This window comes from Lissotriton vulgaris, chromosome 8 (assembly GCF_964263255.1).
Source record: "Lissotriton vulgaris chromosome 8, aLisVul1.2, whole genome shotgun sequence".
Taxonomy (NCBI): domain Eukaryota; kingdom Metazoa; phylum Chordata; class Amphibia; order Caudata; family Salamandridae; genus Lissotriton; species Lissotriton vulgaris.
The window spans coordinates 110,359,118-110,378,908 of NC_141696.1; the positions used below are offsets into that span (position 1 = coordinate 110,359,118).

Genomic DNA, 19,791 nt, shown 5'->3' on the forward strand with positions numbered 1-19,791 from the left:
ACCCATTCTGTGAACTGCCTTCTAGGGTTAAGGACTTCCTTTCAGGGTCCTAGTTTTGTGCACCAGTGATAACTGTCTTGCATGGCTCTGCGCTTCTGGCGTGGAAAGTCGTGTACAGAACTTACCGCAATGTTATACCGGCGACCACGACGCCAACGACGAACGCAGAGTCAACTGATGCCACCTTCCGACATGCAGAGAAGTGTGGCTCACTGATTAGAGCAGGCAGACCCTGAAGTAGAGGTCAGACCCGGGACCAGGATTCAATTCCCGACGCGGCAGGGTCTTGAGCTCAAATGTCCACGGACTCGATAATTCTCGCTTCGGTGCCTGACCTAATCATGGGTTCACACTCTGCAACTCGGGGCATTAAGCTTGCTTAATCTCCACAACGGCCCCCCGCGGCGGAATGCCTGGATTTCACCTTGGGGATGCCCTGTAGGGGCTATCTCACAGGGAAAAGCCAGGACGGGTTCCCAAGGCAAGCGCTTAGAGACCCCTGGGTTATAAGCGCTATATAAATCCAACATACAATACAATACAATACAATACTGCTGACGAAAAACTTTCCAGATCCAGTCTGATGCCTGGGGGTAATTCTAAGGTAAGGAATCTATAACTAACCTATGTTTCTTACAGATATATGGTTACCAAAGGTAAGTAACTTGTTCTTTTGTCTAACGAGATAGGACTTTATTCGAACAAGCAAGATTTTTTTTGTTGTTGACATATTTGAAATAGATCAATGTTCGCCTTGACAACTGACCGCATTCTTTAGAAACACAATTAAAGATCAGAATACTAATAGAATAGCACCCCAAGTGTTATGTACAATAAAAGCCTGTGGAAGACTAACAAACCGTTTAACAATTTCATCAGTTTCTAGCGTGGTTAGTGTATCGGCTCCCAATATCTACACAGCAACAGAAAAATCATTATCCACAATATTTGGAAAGCATAGGAATTATTAAGTTTCTGCAGAATAAAGCAGCTGTGGAGCTAAAATAGCTAAGTGGCATACTCAACAAATGTCATTAATCGGGCTCTTCATTTTAAAATCATTATCTTTTTTTGGGGTCTGTTTAAAACGTTAAATTGAATATATTTAAAACGAGCCCCTTTAGACATTGAGTGAGGTAACTCTTGTATTCCTGTATCCTAGCATATTCAGTGTCATCAAAAGGCTTGCCTAAATTGGCCTCCCAAGCATTTCTAAGAGTGTATCGGGATAGGTCAAGCTGTTGTTGGAATGGCCTAAACAAACACTGTATTCATTTCCCCCAGGTGCCTGCGGTGTGCAGCGTTTGATGCACCTTGTGTGTCAGGGGCATTCGAGATAGAGTATGAAAGAGAGTGGTGACATAGTGTCAGATGCTTTTGCATACATGAGGGAGATCGCAGGCCACCACTAGCGAACGGAAACTTATCCCTTCACCTTTGAGGAAGAGATTGCCAGCAATAGAGAGCCCAAAGGCATGGCAAGTTTGTAAGTGTTCCCATCTCAACCAACCCGCCGCTGTGGGCAGGCCTGATAAGGGGCTAGATGGAGTAAGCTGTTTCACTGTGCCTGTTAGTTTATTGGTCCTAGCCGAACAGGCCCGTGGGCTGTGGATTTAGGTAAGTAAAGGGGAATTAGAGGTAGATCAAAAGACCATCCTTGACATCAGTCATCGGAAGCCCCCTCTCATACAGGGAGAGAGCTTCCGGGCCACCCACTGCAGCTGGGCAACTAAGCTATACTGTTGTGTTCTATCTAGCACCCCGATCAATATTGTGACCTCATGCCCCTATACGGCTATAATCAATACATATCCCTATAATGGCATAAACGATCAGAGCCATATTTCAGTAACTCGTCTCTGCAGCTCATTACAGTACATGACACAGCAGAAGCCACTTCCTTTGATTCCAAGATAACACACTGAGTTCTTTCGACAGCTCAAACCCCCCAGCAACCTGGGAAAGCCCCGCTGGCTTTGTTTTGATTACTAATAGAACTCATGCGAGCACTGTAAGAACGACCAGTTCTTAGTGACATCTTTATTGACGTCTTATGTCCAAAAACCTACGTCAGACTCGGCACCTTTCAGGTATAAATAATACCGACGTTGCCTTAAGCAAACACGGTGGTGGTGAATACTGGAGCAGAACAGCTGTCCCTTGCAGAGAGCCCAGCAGATGCGAGAAGCCCACGGACGCTGCCCTTCCTCCTTGACGCGCTGAGAAAGACGCTGTCTTTTCTCCTGCCGAGAAAATCCAGCTCCGGCGTTTCCAGCCTACCCTTGCGGGTGACTGGAATATCGAGTCCTGAGAGGAGATACCAGACCTCCAACATTCTAATCCAGAGGTACGGTGCTGACTAAACCCTTAGAGAGAATTCTTGAAGCAAACCCTTGGCAAAACCAACTTAAACTTAAACTGTGACTTACTTACTCCCTCCCACGTACAAGGCTTAGGTCAGGTACATTGGGGTAGGCGTAGGTAGAAGCACCAGTTGAGGACGTTAGCCAAATGTATATTTGAATGTATATATTTTATTCATTTTAACCATCTTATGGCTAAGAAGCCATATCAATGCTTTTACAGTATTATTTCGTAATACTCCTTTTACTGTACGCACTTTTTATAATAAGTCTTGCAATTGTGGCAATTCATTTCTCTTGCATGAGAAGGAAGACTGTTCAATAAATAATACCTTTTATTGAAAAATGCCTGTCTCTCTATTCTCTGCATACTGGTGAAAGTAATTCTGCACAACTGACTGAGTGTAATAGCTGTCTATTGTTTCACACGACTCTAGAGATTGACTCTTATTCTGAGGAGCAAAGTTGTCATGATTATACGGTTGTTGGAAAACTGAATCCCTTCTTGTCTGAGCCAGGGAAGCTGATCACTTCCTATTCAGTCTAGAAAGTGTCCAGTGACCTCTGAGCTAGCTGGTACAAACCCAATTAAGTCTAACATAGTCAGTAGAGACCTAGAAGACCGCAGTCCTACGTCTACACTGCTGTTTATGTTATTCCAATGCGCAGGGCCTATAGGGAAAATAGGAACTACACTACAATACCGTTCGAAATCTGGGAGGGCCAGTCCTGCTTCCACTGGAGGATTTAGAGTAGCGAGGGATACCCAATGTCACCCTTCTACCCAAACCAAGGTGACCAGAGAAGAGTCTAGTTGCATAAAGAAAGACTGTGGGAGGAGGGGGAAGTTGGTAAACTAAAGGAAATAACGATAGCTCTACTATTTTTTACCAAAGCCACACTACCAATTACTGATATTGGCAATCGAATGATGACCAACAAGCAATGTGGTTTCGGAATGTACGCATCACTTTACCCAGGTTTCCAGCCTCAGGTGTGTGATAGATGTTGACCCTTTTGAATGGTAGCCAGGGATCTAACAGAGTGTGAGGCGGAGGTCTGTCCGTCTGTCTGTTGTAAAGCAAAGACACGTTATTTAGTCCAATCACCCTGAGTGTCGAAAGGGCCGCAAACTCAGAGAAACTCTGGGCGGCATTGGATAAATTAACATCAGTGTCATGAATATACAAGAGGAGGTGTCTCCAAAGGTACATTGATTGTCTGTGGATTACGGATGTCAAGTTGCTTAATATTTCTAACATGTGGTTGGTGATTTGTGTTGCAGATGAGGAGGAAATCACTTACCCACCGACTTACCGGTACGATCGAGGATCTCGTGATCAGTATGTGTGGCACAAGCAGAAGCCCACCGGGGTATGTTAATGTTTATTTCTGAAAAGAGGATCATGGTGGAAGACAGTTGTCGGGCAAATGAGCATGGAACTAAATTCCTTGCATGCACAATTCAATTCTAAATATATGTACTTGTGAGAAGTAGACCACATAGAATATTGTTCCTGCATCAGTTGCTGTCAACTCCCTCTTTGAAAACAGACATTGACATGGCTGAGTTGTTAAAAACAATGTCTTCATACTAATGAATTAAGGCTTGGTATTATATTTTATCCACACGATAAAGCTGGTTTTAAAGAATCGTTGCCCTCAAACTGAAACAGACAACACCCCTATTTAGATAATAACTAATGGCAGTTTTAGCGGTCTGTTTTATAGAACTATTGTAGACCATACCAATGCTTACAGTGTGCTTTGGGTCAGCCCATTTCTTTCAATTGGTTTTCTTTCTTGTCAGTCTAATTTGACTCTTATTAAATGACTTGCCTTCCTCTTCATGTGTTTATTGCTCCCTTCAAACATCTCTTTACAATCCTTTAGATTGGTTGATTTGTATCCTTCCATTGCTTACATTCCTTTAGTCTGTTTATTTAAGCATGGAAACGCATTTGTTGTTTCCTCCATCAAAGCGCCACTGCACTTTCTATGCTGCTCTCCCCCTCCATAACTCATTCGCTACTTAACCCATCATCCTGGTCTGGCTTTTTTTTTTATTCATATCTAACCCTGTCCACCTCTCTCCTGCGTTGACTTCTCTGTTTCTTCAAGGTTTAAAAAAATAATAATTTTGGAGACCTTTGCAGCTCCAGTATACTACCAGACAACTCCTTTTTTTTTTATTATGTACGTTTGCACATTTTTTTTTTAATGTATTGCTCCGAGCTTGGCATTTGCCATCTTAGAACAGTAAATTAAAGGTTAAGTAAAGAAAGAAAATACAGCAGTTATGCAGTTAGGTTTTAGAAAGCAGTGGTGTTATAAAACATAACTGCATAAGTTTGGTGATGCGCGCACACACACACACACACACACACATTTCGTCCCTGTGTGATGGGTCATTTTTGTTTTGGCTGGACAGTGTTCCACACTGGCAAACTAATATTTTTTTCCTTTTTGCTGAAGGAGAACAGCATTAGCAAAAGCATTGGAGGTGAGGGAAAGTCATTGAAACACAAGACCTATTGTCTTTGTCAATGCTTGCTTTTATTAAGATGCGTAAATTAATTCTGCTGTGGAAATGTTAGCATAGGGTTATGTTTGCAGCATACTAAGACTTCAGAGCTGTATTCTGTAATCAAAGTCAAAGAAAAAAATATTTTACAGATTAATTAAAATCATTACAATAGAAAAAATAACAATTTACTCCAAAATCATGCACACCTTATAGTACAGAAAGTAATATAACATTAATCACTGTAAAGAGGGTGACTTTTTTTCTAATGGAGGCACACACCACATACGTCCCAATGTATGAAGCAGTGCTCTTCATCAGTAGCAGGTTTCTCTTCAAATCAGCCATCCTTTTGGGAAAAAACTGGCTGTGATTTGGATGGTTAATGCTAAGCAACTGACATATTAAACTGTGAGCCCAGGTTTTGTTTCTGAGCAGACCTTGCATATCAACCTAAAGCCATTTACCCACTTCATAGAAGGGAGTGGTTTTGGCATCACCTGTGGGTGGCTTTTTGAGGCTTTCAATACGTCTGAAGAAATCTGCTTGCCCAATCTCTATGGCGAGTTAGATTTTATCAGGACAAGCTATTTTAGGGCCTACTGGCCCAGTCTGGCGAGAAAGCTAGAGCTGGCAAAGAACAGGTGTTCTCTTCCAGGGAATCTTCATCAAAAGTCATAAGCACTGATTAGTCCCGTCCACGCTGCGGATTCCGGAGATCATCTTCTTACATTTTTTTTATTTGTTATAAACTTTGTAAGTACCTTACATATACATATATTTTCAGCCTAAAGAGAGGCAAAATGGTCAGGTTACATTGAGTTTTCATTTTAAAAGAAATCCAATCACATAGGAATATGTTATTAATAAAAAATGGCTATAGAAAATATTTAATTAATCTTTAGTGAAAGGGAATATGAGAAATTTTTAGCCAAAAGGCTACTATTTCAAGGAATAGTAGAGATAACTGGCACCGTGCCTTTAAGAACCTCATAGTACCCCCTGTATCCCATCATGCCTTACAGGAGATAGTTAGGTCAGGTAATTTTTACGGTGATTAGGAATCCTGAGTGACATATTTGTTGAGAGCTGTACTAGTTCCTGTCCCGGGAGGTGGGAGGGTTGCTTATGAGTTTGATGAGGATTCCCCTGGAAGAGAACTAGGATTACAGGTAGTCTTCCAGGGGATCCGCATCAATAGATATAAGCACTGAATAGAATAGCAAGCCCATCTCACAAGAAGTGGTCAAGACATAACAACAGCTACAAAAAACTACCCAAAAAAGATTCCTCAGGGAAGCCAGTCCTACGTGAGTATCTGCTTTAGAGGCTGAATCTACACAATAATGCCTAGTAAAGGTATGTACAGATCTCCACGTAGCTCCTTTACATATTGCAGGAATGGGAACTTTTCTTGGGCGAGATACAGTTGCAGCCTTTTCCCTTGTAGAATGTGCCCTAGGTCTAGGACGTTAGGGTTTTTTAGTTAGTTGGTATGAGAGAAGTATACAGGAGATTATCTACCTAGACATACTCTATCAGATAGAGACTTCAAGCTGCAGATTCCTTACCTTTGAATGTCTGTAAGCGTTAGACTGGATTTGGAAGATTTTTCGTGAGCAGTCCCCCGCATGTAGGTAGGTGGCGTCCATTGGCTCAGTGTGCGTCGTCCACGCTGGAAGTGACATTGTGGTAACTATAAAGGTACCACCTAGGCACGTCAGTTCTTTTCTGCCAGCGCTGATCCAGAGTAGAGCTACCCTCAGTCACTTTTTGACTTGATTTTTTTCAACGTTTTGTCAAGTGTTTTTTGAGGAATTTTCCTCCTGGTGTTTTTAGGTGTGTCATCCAGGAATGCCAGATTCAAACCCTGCGGAGCCTGTCACCACCGATGTCAGTGACGGACCCGCACATCATTTCCCTGTGGTGTTTGGAGTGTGGCCACAACTCGAAGTTGTGCTCTGATTGCCGTGCCACAAACCCGAAAGCTTTGAAAGCTCATGGCGGCCCAGCATTTGACTGCGCAAATCAACATCCCAGTCGAGAGTATCTACTCCTGGATCCAGACCGGCGCTGGTCATAACATCTTGACCTTCCCCGGCACCTGTTGCGATGCTCTCAGCACACACTGATGGCGCCATCCTCATTGCCATCCCCGACACAGAGCCATATGGGTGCCACACGACTCCAACACCAGCAGGAGCCTTGACTCCTAGATAAGAGCCTGAACCCTATTCTCTTGGGCTAGGCCTCGTGGAAGACTGAGAGGGGTCTCCTGACCCTTCAGAATGCCAGCCCTATGAAAGAAGACCCAAATTAGGACTTGTGTGAGGAGCTGGGTAAAGCCAGTGAACTGAATACTTCTCAGGATACTTGTATGCTTTCTTCCCCTACCGTGACTGCGGAGGAGGGAGCCTCCTGTGCAATGGTAGTGCGGCGGGCTGCTGAGGTCCTTGACCTTCAGTTGCCTTCGTGTCAGTCAAGACTAACATCTTGACAGAGGTGTTGCAACAGGAAGTCTCCACATCCGAACTCCTGCTCCTGTTCAATGACACCCTCACAGACGTAGTCGTTTTGCATGCTGAAGTTTTCAAGGCGGCTCTGGTTCGGAGACGCTTTTTGTGTTGAGTGGAGGTCAGGTCTCCTGTATTCCTTTCAACCCATACCGCTCCTGCCCAGAGTTCTCAAGAAGATCAATAACAACTAGGCCCGAGTCATCCTTGTGGCTCCGGACTGGGAATAGAGAGTCTGTTATTCCGAGCTACTGAGCATGGCCATCGAACCCCTGATCAGACTTCCCCTTTGGGAGGATCTTCTGTCGCAGCAGCATCAGAGGGTTCTTGACCCGGACCTGTCCACTCTGCCTTCTTGCATAGAAATTGAGCGGCGACAGTTGATAGCTTTTGGCCTTCCTCTAGAGATCTGTAACGTCATTTTGGCAGCTTGGCATCCCTCCACCAAGACGGTATATGCCTGCCTTTGGAATATATTTGTGGCATGGTGTGCAGAAAAAAGTGTTGATCCCTTTTCTGTCCCTCTTTCTGAAGACTTACTCTTCATCCTTTACCTTGCGCAGCAGGACTCTGCTCTGGGCACTCTTAAGGGCTATCTCTTTGCCTTTCTGCCTTCTTGCGCCTGCCTTACTAACCCTCATGGTTTAAGTCCCCAATTATACATAGGTTCCTCAAAGGTCTTACCCATCTCTTCACTCCTTCACCATTTTTTATGCGTCAGTGGTACCTTAATTTGGACGAAACATTTTTGATGTGCTCTCCTTTTGAGCCTCTACATAATTGTCCCCTCAGGCTTCTCACACTGAAAACAGCCGTCCTTGTGGCAATTACATCTGCTCCTAGAGTGAGAGAGCTGCAGGCCTTATCATCTAATCTGCCTTACCTCTCTGTATATCCAGACAGATTGGTGCTTTGCACAAGGGCCTCTTTTCTACCAAAAGTGCTCTCACCCTTTCATGTAGGCCAATTGATCACCCTGACTACTTTATATGCACCTCCACATCCCTCAAAAGAAGAGGAGTGATTCCACCACCTGGACCGCACACTAGGGCTCCGGGTGGACAACCAACTCTTCGTGGGTTATATGCTAAGAAAGGTTGGGCAGTGCAGAAGCGAATTATCTCTCATTGGGTCCTACTCTGCAACAAAATCTGTTACGCACTGGCCAAGAAATAACCTCATGAAGGTTTTCAAGCTCATTTCACCAAAGCTAAAGCTGCGACCACTGCATTAGCACACAGAGTTCTGGTCCTGGACATCTGCCAGACACCAACATGGGCTTCCTTGCACACGTTCACCAAACATTACTGTCTGAACAGTCCGATCTATAGGGATGGGCGCTTCGCCTGTTCGGTCCTGCAGGACTTTCTTGTATGAAATTAGTTTGCAGTCCCTCTTCCGGGGATGATATTGCTTGGGTATTTATTCTAACGTAAGGGTTCTGCAGCTAGAAGTCTCTTATCAAATTAACCAGTTATTAAACTTTGATAAAGCCTTATCTGGTAGAGACTGTATCTAGCCACAGATTCTTTACTACCCACCCATCTATCATGCTCTGTAAATGGATTTCAAGGGACAGGGTGACGCTTTTCGGGGCCCTAGTTTTTGCACACCAGTGGTCAGTGTCCTTAATGGCTCTGCGCTTCTGGTGTGGAAAGTCTTGAAAAGAAACTGACGTCCATGGCCTAGGTGGCGCCTATATGGGTACCGCAACGTCACTTCCGACACCAATAACGCACGCAAAGCCAATGACTCCCACCAACAGGCACGCAGGGTTACTGCTCATGAAAAGTCTTGCGGATCCAGTCTAATGCTTGGAAAAATACAAGGGTAAGGATTCTGCAGCTAGATATAGTCTTTACCACATATGGCAGTACCGAAGGTAAGTAACTTGTTTGTTTTGATGACGCCAAACCTGTTGTCACTGGGTCATAATTAATAAAGAGGTGATTTGATTCTACTATTTGAATGGCAGCCTATTGGCTAACAACGTCGGCTATTCCCTTTCCTTTTATTAAAGGTTTGTGAAAGATTTTCTGTAGTCATTTTTATCAATGACATTTTCCTAAAATAAAAATTTCTTTAAATCTTGTTTTTATTTTGTAACATTTGCAGTATGTTTAAAAACTGCATGTCAGCCTATGTCCTGTAACAAACTGCTGCTAATTTTATCCTGGAGACTGGTGTTTACTTTTCTTTTTCTACCGGCAAAGTTAGAGGATTTTGTAAAGTGAACTGTCTGACAATCATGCCGGGAACAAAACATTTAAATAGGTTGGATATGATTTGTGCAAATATTTCAAAATATATTTCAGTAGTTAGGAAAACACCTTTTCTGTTATTCTAAAGTGAGATGGAAATAAAGATTGTATTAGGATCAAAACAAATTAGGATACTTTACTTTGTGATATGTAAATGACAAGTAATGCTGATACCGGATATCTGAAAGAGACACGTTAGTGATAGATTCCTTACCTTAGAATATCCCCAGGCGTCAGACTGGATCCGGAAACTTTTGCGTAGCAATACCCCTGCGCGCCGGTAGGCGTCGTCTGCGGCTCCGCGTCCGTCGTCGGCGTCGTGAGCGCCGGGATGACGTCGTCGGAGTACTTAGACGGCGCCCATGCGCGCTGACGTCAGTTCTTCTTTTTTCCGCGCCAGCTAGCGCAGATCCGGAAGAAGCTCTACCCCCAGTCACTTTTTGACTGAAAAATTTTGATCCTTTTTGATCTTCTCTTTAGTCGACTGTCTCGACTATCGGTGCCAGGGATGCCCGGGTTCAAGCCTTGTTCGAAGTGCGGCCGACTCATGTCGGTCACGGACCCCCATCGCCGGTGCCTGAAGTGCCTAGGCCTCGACCACGACGATCGAACCTGCGCCGACTGCCGGGCCCTGACGTCGAAGGCTAGGCGGGAGCGGTCCCGCAAGCGTCTCGAGCTGAGGCACTCGGCCCCGCGCCGCTCCAGGTCCCGGTCCCGGTCCCACGGGAGGTCGAGGGACAGGTCGCGAGGTCGGAGTCATCGACGTTCCCGGAGTGACCACCGATCGTCTGGTTCCAAGTCCTCAGGTAAGAGGCATGAGAGGTCGGAGCGACACCATCGGTCCTCCGACCCGCCCCGACGCTCGCTCGATGCGGCCGGGGACTCGGGCGACACCGCCCACGCGGCTCCGCGGGAGTCGCAAGCGTCGCCGCCTGCCCCACACCTTCGGGTCCCTGGGCACGGCGCGTCGCAGGAGGAGGTCGAGAGGTACCTCATGGCCATGAGGGCCCTCCCTCCTCAGTCGGTTCCCGTGGCGCCTTCGGGCCGATCGGCTCCGTCTGGAGGTCCTTCCGGGTCGGGCGCTTCGGCCCCGATGACGTCGGGTGCTTCGGCCCCGGCGCCGCTGGCGACTTCGGTCCCGGCGCCGCGCGACCTCGCTGGATCCGGCTCCGGATCCGGGACCTCGCCGGTCGACCTTACGACCTCACCGGCGCCGTCCCTTCAGGTGTCGTCCCCGGCAGCCGATGTGGTTGCCGCCCCCAATGCTTCCTACGGTCCTACTCAGGAGTCGGAAGGGCGCCGTTGGGCGCCGATTCCGACGGCCTTTGGAGAATTCTATCTCCACGAGGAGGCCCTGGCTGTTGATCCTGGTCTCCAGGAGCCAGGTGACGAGGAGCAGTGGGAGGGGTCCGAGGACCCTCTGGCACGTGATTGCCAGTCAAACCAGGACTGGACATATGAGCTTGGGGAGGCCAGTGGTATTGACACCTCGCCAGACACTGGATTTACGTCGCCCCCGACTGTGGCTTCGGAGGCGGGTTCTGCTTACAGCGTAGTGTTGACGAAGGCAGCTAAGGCCCTGAGCCTTCAGCTCCCCGTCGCGGCCGTGAGGACTAATCTCCTCACCGAGGTCCTCAAACCACAGTCCGGCTCCGCGGAGCCCCTCCTGCCGTTCAATGAGGCCTTGTGTGACGTTCTTCTGGGCACTTGGTCCAAGCCCGCCACAGGCCCCCCTGTGGACAGGAACGTGGCCAGACGCTACCGCCCGGCACCGGGCGACCCATGCTTTTTGTCCACCCATCCCACCCCCGAGAGCCTGGTCATCCAGGCCTCTAACTCCCAAACCGCATTCCCGTCGGCCCCGCCCGACAGGGAATCCAAGAGATATGAACAGTTCGGGAAGAAGGTCTTCTCGTCTGTGAGCCTAGGGCTACGGTCTGTGAACACCAACTGTCTCTTGGGCCGCTACACCCACACTCTGTGGGACACGGTTGCGGAGGTGCTGCCACAATGCCCAGAGGAGGTCAGGGCTAAACTCAGCCAAACCCTTGCGGACGGCCGAGATGCAGCACGCTTTTCTATCCGGTGTGGACTGGATACTACGGACTCACTGGGCAGGGCGATGGCAACGACGGTGGCGGTTCGACGCCACGCCTGGTTGAGGTCCGCCAATTTCTCGGCCGATGTCCAGGCCACCCTCCTGGACATGCCGTTTGATGGCCGTCGCCTCTTCGGCGACAAGGCAGACCATGCGCTGGAACGTTTCAAGGACTCCAGGGCCACGGCCAAGTCCTTGGGCCTTACGGCCCCACGCCAGCAATCGGGTGCCTTTCGCTCCTTTCGTGGCCACGGAAGGGGCGCCCCACCACGTACCGTCAGCCACACGCCGCAGAATGTACAGCAACGCGGTGGCGGACGTGGGAACCGCCGTGGCGGTGGTCGGGGACAGCGGCGAGCCCAGTCCACACCTCCCTCAGCAGCCCCTGCCTCAAAACCTTCCTAGTCCGAGTTTTCAGGCCCATGTGACGCCTGTGGGAGGCAGGGTTCGCCATCACCTCTCCCACTGGCATACAGTCACTTCGGACAGGTGGGTGCTGCAAATTGTCCGAAGGGGCTTCTCCCTCCCCTTCGAGTCATCCCCTCCATCCATGCCACCTCAATGCCACCGTGTGTCGGGGGATCACTTGCAACTTCTGCGAGAGGAGGTTTCGGCCCTCTTGGCCAAGAGGGCCATCGAGCGCGTTCCTGGGCCAGAAGTAGGACGTGGTTGTTACTCCCACTACTTTCTGGTACCCAAGAAGGGCAAAGGGGGCCTACGCCCTATCTTGGATCTGCGGAACGTCAACGGCTTCCTCCGGACGGAGAAGTTCAAGATGCTCACTTTGGCTCAGGTCCTGGCTGCCCTGGACCCAGGAGACTGGATGGTAGCGTTGGACTTGCAGGACGCCTATTTCCACATCCCCGTCCTGCCGGCCCACCGGCGTTACCTACGGTTCACGGTAGGCCAAGAGCACTTTCAGTTTACCGTGCTCCCCTTCGGCCTTACCAGCGCCCCACGGGTGTTCACGAAGGTGATGGCGGTGGTCGCAGCCCATCTGCGCAGGCAGGGGGTATCAGTCTTCCCCTACCTCGACGACTGGTTGTTGAAGGCGGGCTCGCCCCAGACAGTCGTCAGCCACCTCCAGACTACGGCCGACCTCCTGCACTTGCTGGGGTTCTCCATCAATGTGCCGAAGTCACACCTGTGTCCCTCTCAAAAGCTCCTCTTCATCGGAGCGGTTCTCGACTCGGCGCAGTTTCGGGTTTACCCACCCGAACAGCGGGTTCGGGATATTCAGGCTCTGATTCCTGTCTTCAGGCCGTTATCCCGGGTCTCGGTCAGGTTGACGCTGCGGCTTCTGGGACTGATGGCCTCCTGCATCCTTCTGGTGCGTCACGCCAGGTGGCGGATGCGGGCTCTGCAGTGGAACCTGAAGTTTCAGTGGGCCCAGCATCAGGGCAACCTGTCCGATCATGTCCTGATCTCAGAGGGCACTGCGAAGCAACTGCAGTGGTGGCTCACGGACCGCGACTGGGTCAGTGGCAGACCCCTCTCCCTACCCCAGCCGGAGCACGTAGTTGTGACGGACGCGTCCCTCCAGGGCTGGGGAGGCCACATGGGAGAGGCGGAGATCAGAGGCCTCTGGTCTCCGGCGGAGTCCCGGCTCCACATCAACCTTCTGGAGCTGAGGGCGATTCGTCTTGCACTGAAGGCATTCCTCCCCTCTGTCAGGGGGAGCGTAGTGCAAGTGTTCACCGACAACACCACCGCCATGTGGTACTGCAACAAACAGGGCGGTGTGGGGTCGTGGACCCTCTGCCAGGAGGCTCTGCGCCTCTGGCAGTGGCTGGAACATCAGGGCGTGTCCCTGGTGGTTCAACACCTGGCAGGCTCTCTGAATGCCAGGGCGGACGAACTCAGCCGCCGGTGCATGATGGATCACAAATGGCGTCTGAACTCGGACGTGGCGCAAGGTCTCTTTCGACAGTGGGGAGAGCCTTGGTTAGATCTATTCGCCACAGAAGAGAACGCGCAATGTCAGCAGTTCTGCGCGTTGGAATTTCCAAGGCGGCACTCGCTCGGAGACGCTTTTCGTCGCGAGTGGAGCTGCGGTCTGTTGTACGCCTTTCCGCCTATACCACTTCTGCCCAGAGTGCTGAAGAAGATCAGGCGCGACCGGGCCCAGGTCGTCCTTGTGGCTCCGGACTGGGCACGAAGATACTGGTATCCCGAGCTACTCAGCATGTCAGTCGATCCCCCGATTCGTCTGCCTCTTCGGGAGGACCTTCTGTCGCAGCAGCAGGGGACGGTCCTGCACCCGAACCTGTCCAGTCTCCACTTACAAGCTTGGAGATTGAGCGGCGGCAGTTGAGGCCATTTGACTTGCCTCCCGAAGTCTGTGATATCATTCTGGCAGCCAGGCGTCCCTCCACAAAGTCGGTATACGCCTGCCGGTGGAACAGATTTGTGGCATGGTGCACAGCAAAGGCTGTGGATCCTCTCTCTGCACCCCTTTCGGAAGTGCTGCTTTTTCTTCTTTCCCTTGCCCAGCAGGGCTCTGCTCTGGGCACTCTTAAAGGGTACCTTTCTGCTCTATCAGCCTTCTTGAGGCTACCAGATCAGCCTTCTTTATTCAAGACCCCTATTGTGAGTAGATTTCTGAAGGGCATCACGCACATGTTCCCTCCTGTTCCCTTCGTGATGCCCCAGTGGGACTTGAATCTGGTTCTCACCTATCTGATGTGTGCTCCCTTTGAGCCGCTTCATAACTGCCCTCTTCGTCTCCTTACTCTAAAGACGGCCTTCCTGGTTGCCATCACCTCTGCCAGGAGGGTGAGTGAGCTCCAGGCTCTTTCTTCTTCTCCACCTTTCCTGTCTGTTCATCCTGATAAGGTGGTGTTACGTACACGACCTTCCTTTCTGCCCAAGGTTGTCACGGCCTTCCACATCGGGCAGTCCATCACTTTGCCCACCTTCTTTGCGCCTCCGCATCCCTCGAAAGAGGAGGAGAGGCTCCACCGTCTGGATCCAAAACGTGCGCTCTCCTACTACCTAGATCGCACACGCCAATTCCGGGTGGATGACCAACTCTTCGTTGGTTACGTGGGCGCGAAGAAGGGAAAGGCTGTGCACAAGAGGACCATCTCTAGGTGGATCATCTTGTGTATCCAAGCATGTTACTCCATGGCGAGGAAGGAGCCCCCAGCTGGATTGCGGGCTCACTCCACTCGGGCCACGGCAACGACAACTGCCCTGGGCCGCGGTGTCCCCCTGCAGGACATTTGCCAGGCAGCTACGTGGGCCTCGCTGCACACGTTCGCAAGACACTACTGCCTGGACAGTCAAGTCCGGAGGGATGGCTTCTTTGGCCGTTCCGTCCTCCTGGACTTTCTGGTGTGATATTGGTTCGCAGACCCACCACCGGGGTTGGTATTGCTGGGGTATCTATTCTAAGGTAAGGAATCTATCACTAACGTGTCTCTTTCAGATGCACAAGTTACTACTTGTGTAACGATATATCTGTAAGAGACATTAGTTAGTGATAGATTCCTTACCGACCCACCCATCCTCCCCGTTCTGCGAACCGATATCTAGGGTTAAGGTCATCCCCTTTCAGGGCCCTAGTTTCATGGCACCAGTGTTAGTTCTATCATGGCTCTGCGTATCTGGCGCGGAAAAGCTGTGTTATCAGAACTGACGTCAGCGCGCATGGGCGCCGTCTAAGTACTCCGACGACGTCATCCCGGCGCTCACGACGCCGACGACGGACACGGAGCCGCAGACGACGCCTACCGGCGCGCAGGGGTATTGCTACGCAAAAGTTTCCGGATCCAGTCTGACGCCTGGGGATATTCTAAGGTAAGGAATCTATCACTAACTAATGTCTCTTACAGATATATCGTTACACAAGTAGTAACTTGTGCGTCTATACATTGCAGTTTGTCGCTGTATAGTTTTATCAGTCAAACTGAATGCGGGTGGGAAAGTTTTTGGCCATTTCATTGGAAAATGTCTGTCTGTAAATGACAGTGAATTACCACGTTATGCTTTGGAAATATATTTCTTTAAAGTGAGAATTTGTAAACTAATAATTGAGAAAGATTCCTGCCCCTGATGACAATTCTATTAGTGAACTAAGAGGCAAGTCAGGGGTCAAGTGTACCGTGTGTGGGCTAGATTTTTGTTATAGATGAATCAAAAGTTTAATCTATTTAATCAAACAAGAGTTTCTTGTACAGCAGGCTTACTGAACTCACATCTTTGAATGTGCTCTTGTATATGGTAATAAAGAAAAAGGTGACTCAGTGAAATAAAATATTTTCCTAGGTTTCACAATTTGAGATGAGTTTATGGTCGAGCGCATACAGCTAGGTTGAGTAGATTGTTCCATTTGCTAGACCTGTAGGTCTGGTAACATTTTTCAGATTTTTTCAAAGCCTGCATGTGACCTGGTCACTAGTCACAGGTACTAGTAATTCAAAGCCATTGCAGTACCCTAGTAATCCTCATTTCTATTTTTAAGGTTCACCTAGTACTGTCCTAGTTTATTTAACTTTATAAGGTGGAAGATGCCTGCACTTTTAATGGAACCTCTTAACACTGCTCTAGTAGCTCCTTTTCAGACTTGTGCAGGAGACACAGACGCATTGCAACTGCTGAAGGCATATTGTTTTCTCCCACAAAATTAACAAGCATTGAAAATGCAATAGGTCTCGCCATTAATTAAGTTAAAGCCATTTGCTTTGCTAATGGTATGGTATAGCAAAGTAAATGGCTTTATCTTAATGAAATGCGAGACCTATTGCATTTTTAATGTTGGTTTTTTTAAGAAATCAAACATTGGTACCATATTGGTAAAATAATCTTGTTGATTTTTTTTAATTTTTTTTTCAAGAACAAGCTTTAGAGTTAACATGGGGAAGTACAGTCAATACGGACAGCAGTTATTACTTATAAGACACATTTTGATCACAAAACTACTAAGCTTATCTTTATATACTATTACCTTAAAATGTTATGTATTTTTGCATTTACTTTTTTGTGTAGTAGAGTGAGAAGTACATTAACTCATTTCCCTTGGATCACATAAATGACATATCATCAATAGCTGAAAAATAAAAATACAAACACACCATTGTGAGTGTCGGTCAAAGGCTGAGGTGACGGACAAGATCTGGTGTAATGTCTGCACAGCAGAACTTGGAGCCTAAAGGTCTTGCTTCTAATCGCACCTTTGATTCTAAAACCTGTGTGATTCTGGGCACATAACTGTGGGCCGACTTCACAGAGATTTCTTCCATGAGTGTGTCTTTCTCCTCGAACACCGGAGTAAGTCACAGTTAAGTGAGTAGTGAGTCATAACTACTCATGCAAAACGCTTGTGACAGGAGCCCTGCTCCCTGCTGTGCTTCAGATTGCAAATATATGTAATGTAAGAGATTCGATTTTTCCCCATCTTACATTGACACATCCGGTGTCGGAGGTGGTGCTGCTGTAGAAATAATGCTCTCTGTAAAGTGCTTTGTTACTTCGTGGTGCTAGTCTCTGGTGCACCAAACACCTAAAAGAAGCACAAAAACCAATCACTCTGCGACGTAAATAAAATGTCTGACTTTTTTTTCTGACCAGAAGACCCTGGTGGAAAAACACAGGCTGATCGCATAGGAACACACAGACCCGTTGAAGCAATTCTGATATCTGTGGAGTGAGATCTGCTAAAAGGGCTCTTAAAGAGCACTATGTGCACCCTTCCAAAGTGGGGGGTCTAAGGATGGCGGGATAGCCCTGTGGGCTAAACTCCTACTGCTATAATAGGGTGCATTTGCAGTTCACAGGTTTGAATCTCAGCCAGGTTGACTCAACCTCTCATCCTTCCAAAGTGAAGGAAAAAAAGTGAGTGCTGTTCCATTGGGATACCAATACCTAATAACTCGTTGCGCCTTGAAGGTGCAGCCTTGCAGCTGCTCCCGGTGCAGCCGCACCGAGCTGATATTGTGGAGGGGGGGTGAAGAGGGTCGTCGGTGGGTGGGGGGTTCAGAAGGCTTTGTTTAGAAATACCTTATGGTTTTAAGAGCACCTTCTGCAGAGTTCCTTGTGTATCCAGCAGTTTTTAGCAAAAAAAAATGTTGAGATATTTTCGCTAAATAATGTTCCTACTGGAGAGACATCGAAGTTTTGTCTAGTTGCGGTTTGACTTATCATGAGGTAGCGTCGAGGGTTAATGTTCCTGCTGTAAAGAACGTATACACTGAAGAACACAGAACTGTGTTTAATGTGGATATATAGCTCAGTGGGTGGCTGCTTTTGTCGCAGAGAACCCTTTTGGGATAGCAGTTCATGAGGGAATCTGTGAAAGAGGTAATTGGTGGCGGCACCAAAAACATTGTCGCAACAGGCACCACCAGCGCTAAAGCCGGCCCTGCTTGTAGCTGAGAGCGTTATTGGTGCTATCAGCGCTTAATCTGCTGGTGTAAGTTCCAACTAAGCAGTGGCTTTCGGCTTTTGCAAGCAGGCGTGAAGATCACGAGAATTAATTTCACAGCACACACTTTCTAAATCACCATCAGGCGGAAAAAACATGAGAACCCTTGGTGTCCTGGTGCTGCAACTACTGCAGAGGTCTGTGGGTGATTTGAAAGTCCAATGTTTGAATCCCGAGCCTCTGGTAGCACTTTTAAACTCCACTCCTAAATGTCTCGCCAGAGGTCAGCGCATGCGCTGGCTCAGCCGAGACCTAAAAATAGAGGACAGTAAGCCCCTATAAGGGTTGGAGGCATGTTTCTGGCTTATGCAAGTTATTATTTTGTTCTCAAGGCTGTAGTAGTGTGATTTGTTTTTTTAATTATTTTAAATGCATCCTCTGAAAGTCAGGCTTTTTGCCCTTATACAACAAAAAGGTCATTTACATGCATTTAACCCCTGTTTTAATCCCCAGTAATGACGTAATTTGCCCCCCTTTGTCCCCATGGTTAAGAAGGGACGTAAAGATGCCTTTTATCATCAAATTATGTTATCACGTTAAGTTTCGCTCCTTTGTACATAAATCTTAATTTTACAAAAAATAATTTTAATTTGTGTATAGATTGACTTTGAAATGCCACAGCCAGGCTCTCAATATTCCCCATACACAATCACTCCTTACCTAAAGATGCTGCACTGGCTTCCAATACAATAGCGGATCCATTTCAAATGTCTGATGCTGACACACAACTTTCCACAAGAAAGGCCCTAAATAGCTGATGGACAGACTCAATGTTGCCCAAACAGATCACCTTGATGATCTAATTTTCTCCTTCTTAAATGTCCTGGGCTTATTGGGGCTAGGAAGGAAGGTGACTCCTTTTAATTCCTTGCCGCCAATCAGTGGAATAGCTCTAATTTTCTCTGTTTGAGCCATTCCTTCTGAATTTTCTTTTACAAAACAGTTGAAGTAATGGTGCGCCAAACTTGAAGAACCTGATTTCCTGTCCAGAGGTTCCCCACAGAAACACAAAAAGGTGTGGGGGAAGTGGTAGGCATATTGTGGTCTGTAACGAGTCTGCATGAGCGTATTGTATTGTACATTTATTATCTTTCATAAGAGCCTACAGTAGATTGTGTGAAATTAATAAAATTTGATTATAAAAAAAACACTAGTTGAAAACTGGGCTATTCTAAATCATTTAAAGACCGCTGTGTCTACTTTAGTGTGTGGCCTACTGAAATAGTACTAGGGCACCCTTGCCGGCAGCTATTGCACCATAGACATTTGCATTCATTCATACATCAGTATCAGCTATAGAACAAAACTAAACAGTAAATAATCAAGAAAATGCAACAACCAACAGCTGTTTCACAGAGTAAGTCACTTATTCACAGACAGTGTAGATTCTTTAATGATAGGTTACCACTCTAGTACTTTCCTTACGTCTCATTGAATACTGATACCCTTTCTGATCTCTCAAATGTCATGAGTATTTAAAATGTTTGCTTCTGTAACCTCTTTCCAGGTGCGTACCAATGTTCCCTCCTGGTGTGATCGTGTGTTATGGAAATCCTACCCTGAGACTCACATCATCTGTAATTCCTATGGTAAGTACTGTTGTGATAG

The 19,791-nt window shown here is 47.7% G+C and overlaps 1 protein-coding gene across 2 annotated transcripts in view; it reads left to right on the plus strand.

Moving 5' to 3' along the window:
• The window catches only part of INPPL1 (inositol polyphosphate phosphatase like 1), a 915,229-nt gene that overhangs the window by 715,029 nt on the left and 180,409 nt on the right, over positions 1-19,791 (plus strand). For both annotated transcript variants that reach the window (XM_086933779.1, XM_086933780.1), the window contains 2 exons: positions 3,649-3,737; positions 19,691-19,772. In XM_086933779.1, the coding sequence (XP_086789905.1) occupies positions 3,649-3,737; positions 19,691-19,772 (171 nt within the window). The remainder of the gene's footprint in view (positions 1-3,648; positions 3,738-19,690; positions 19,773-19,791) is intronic.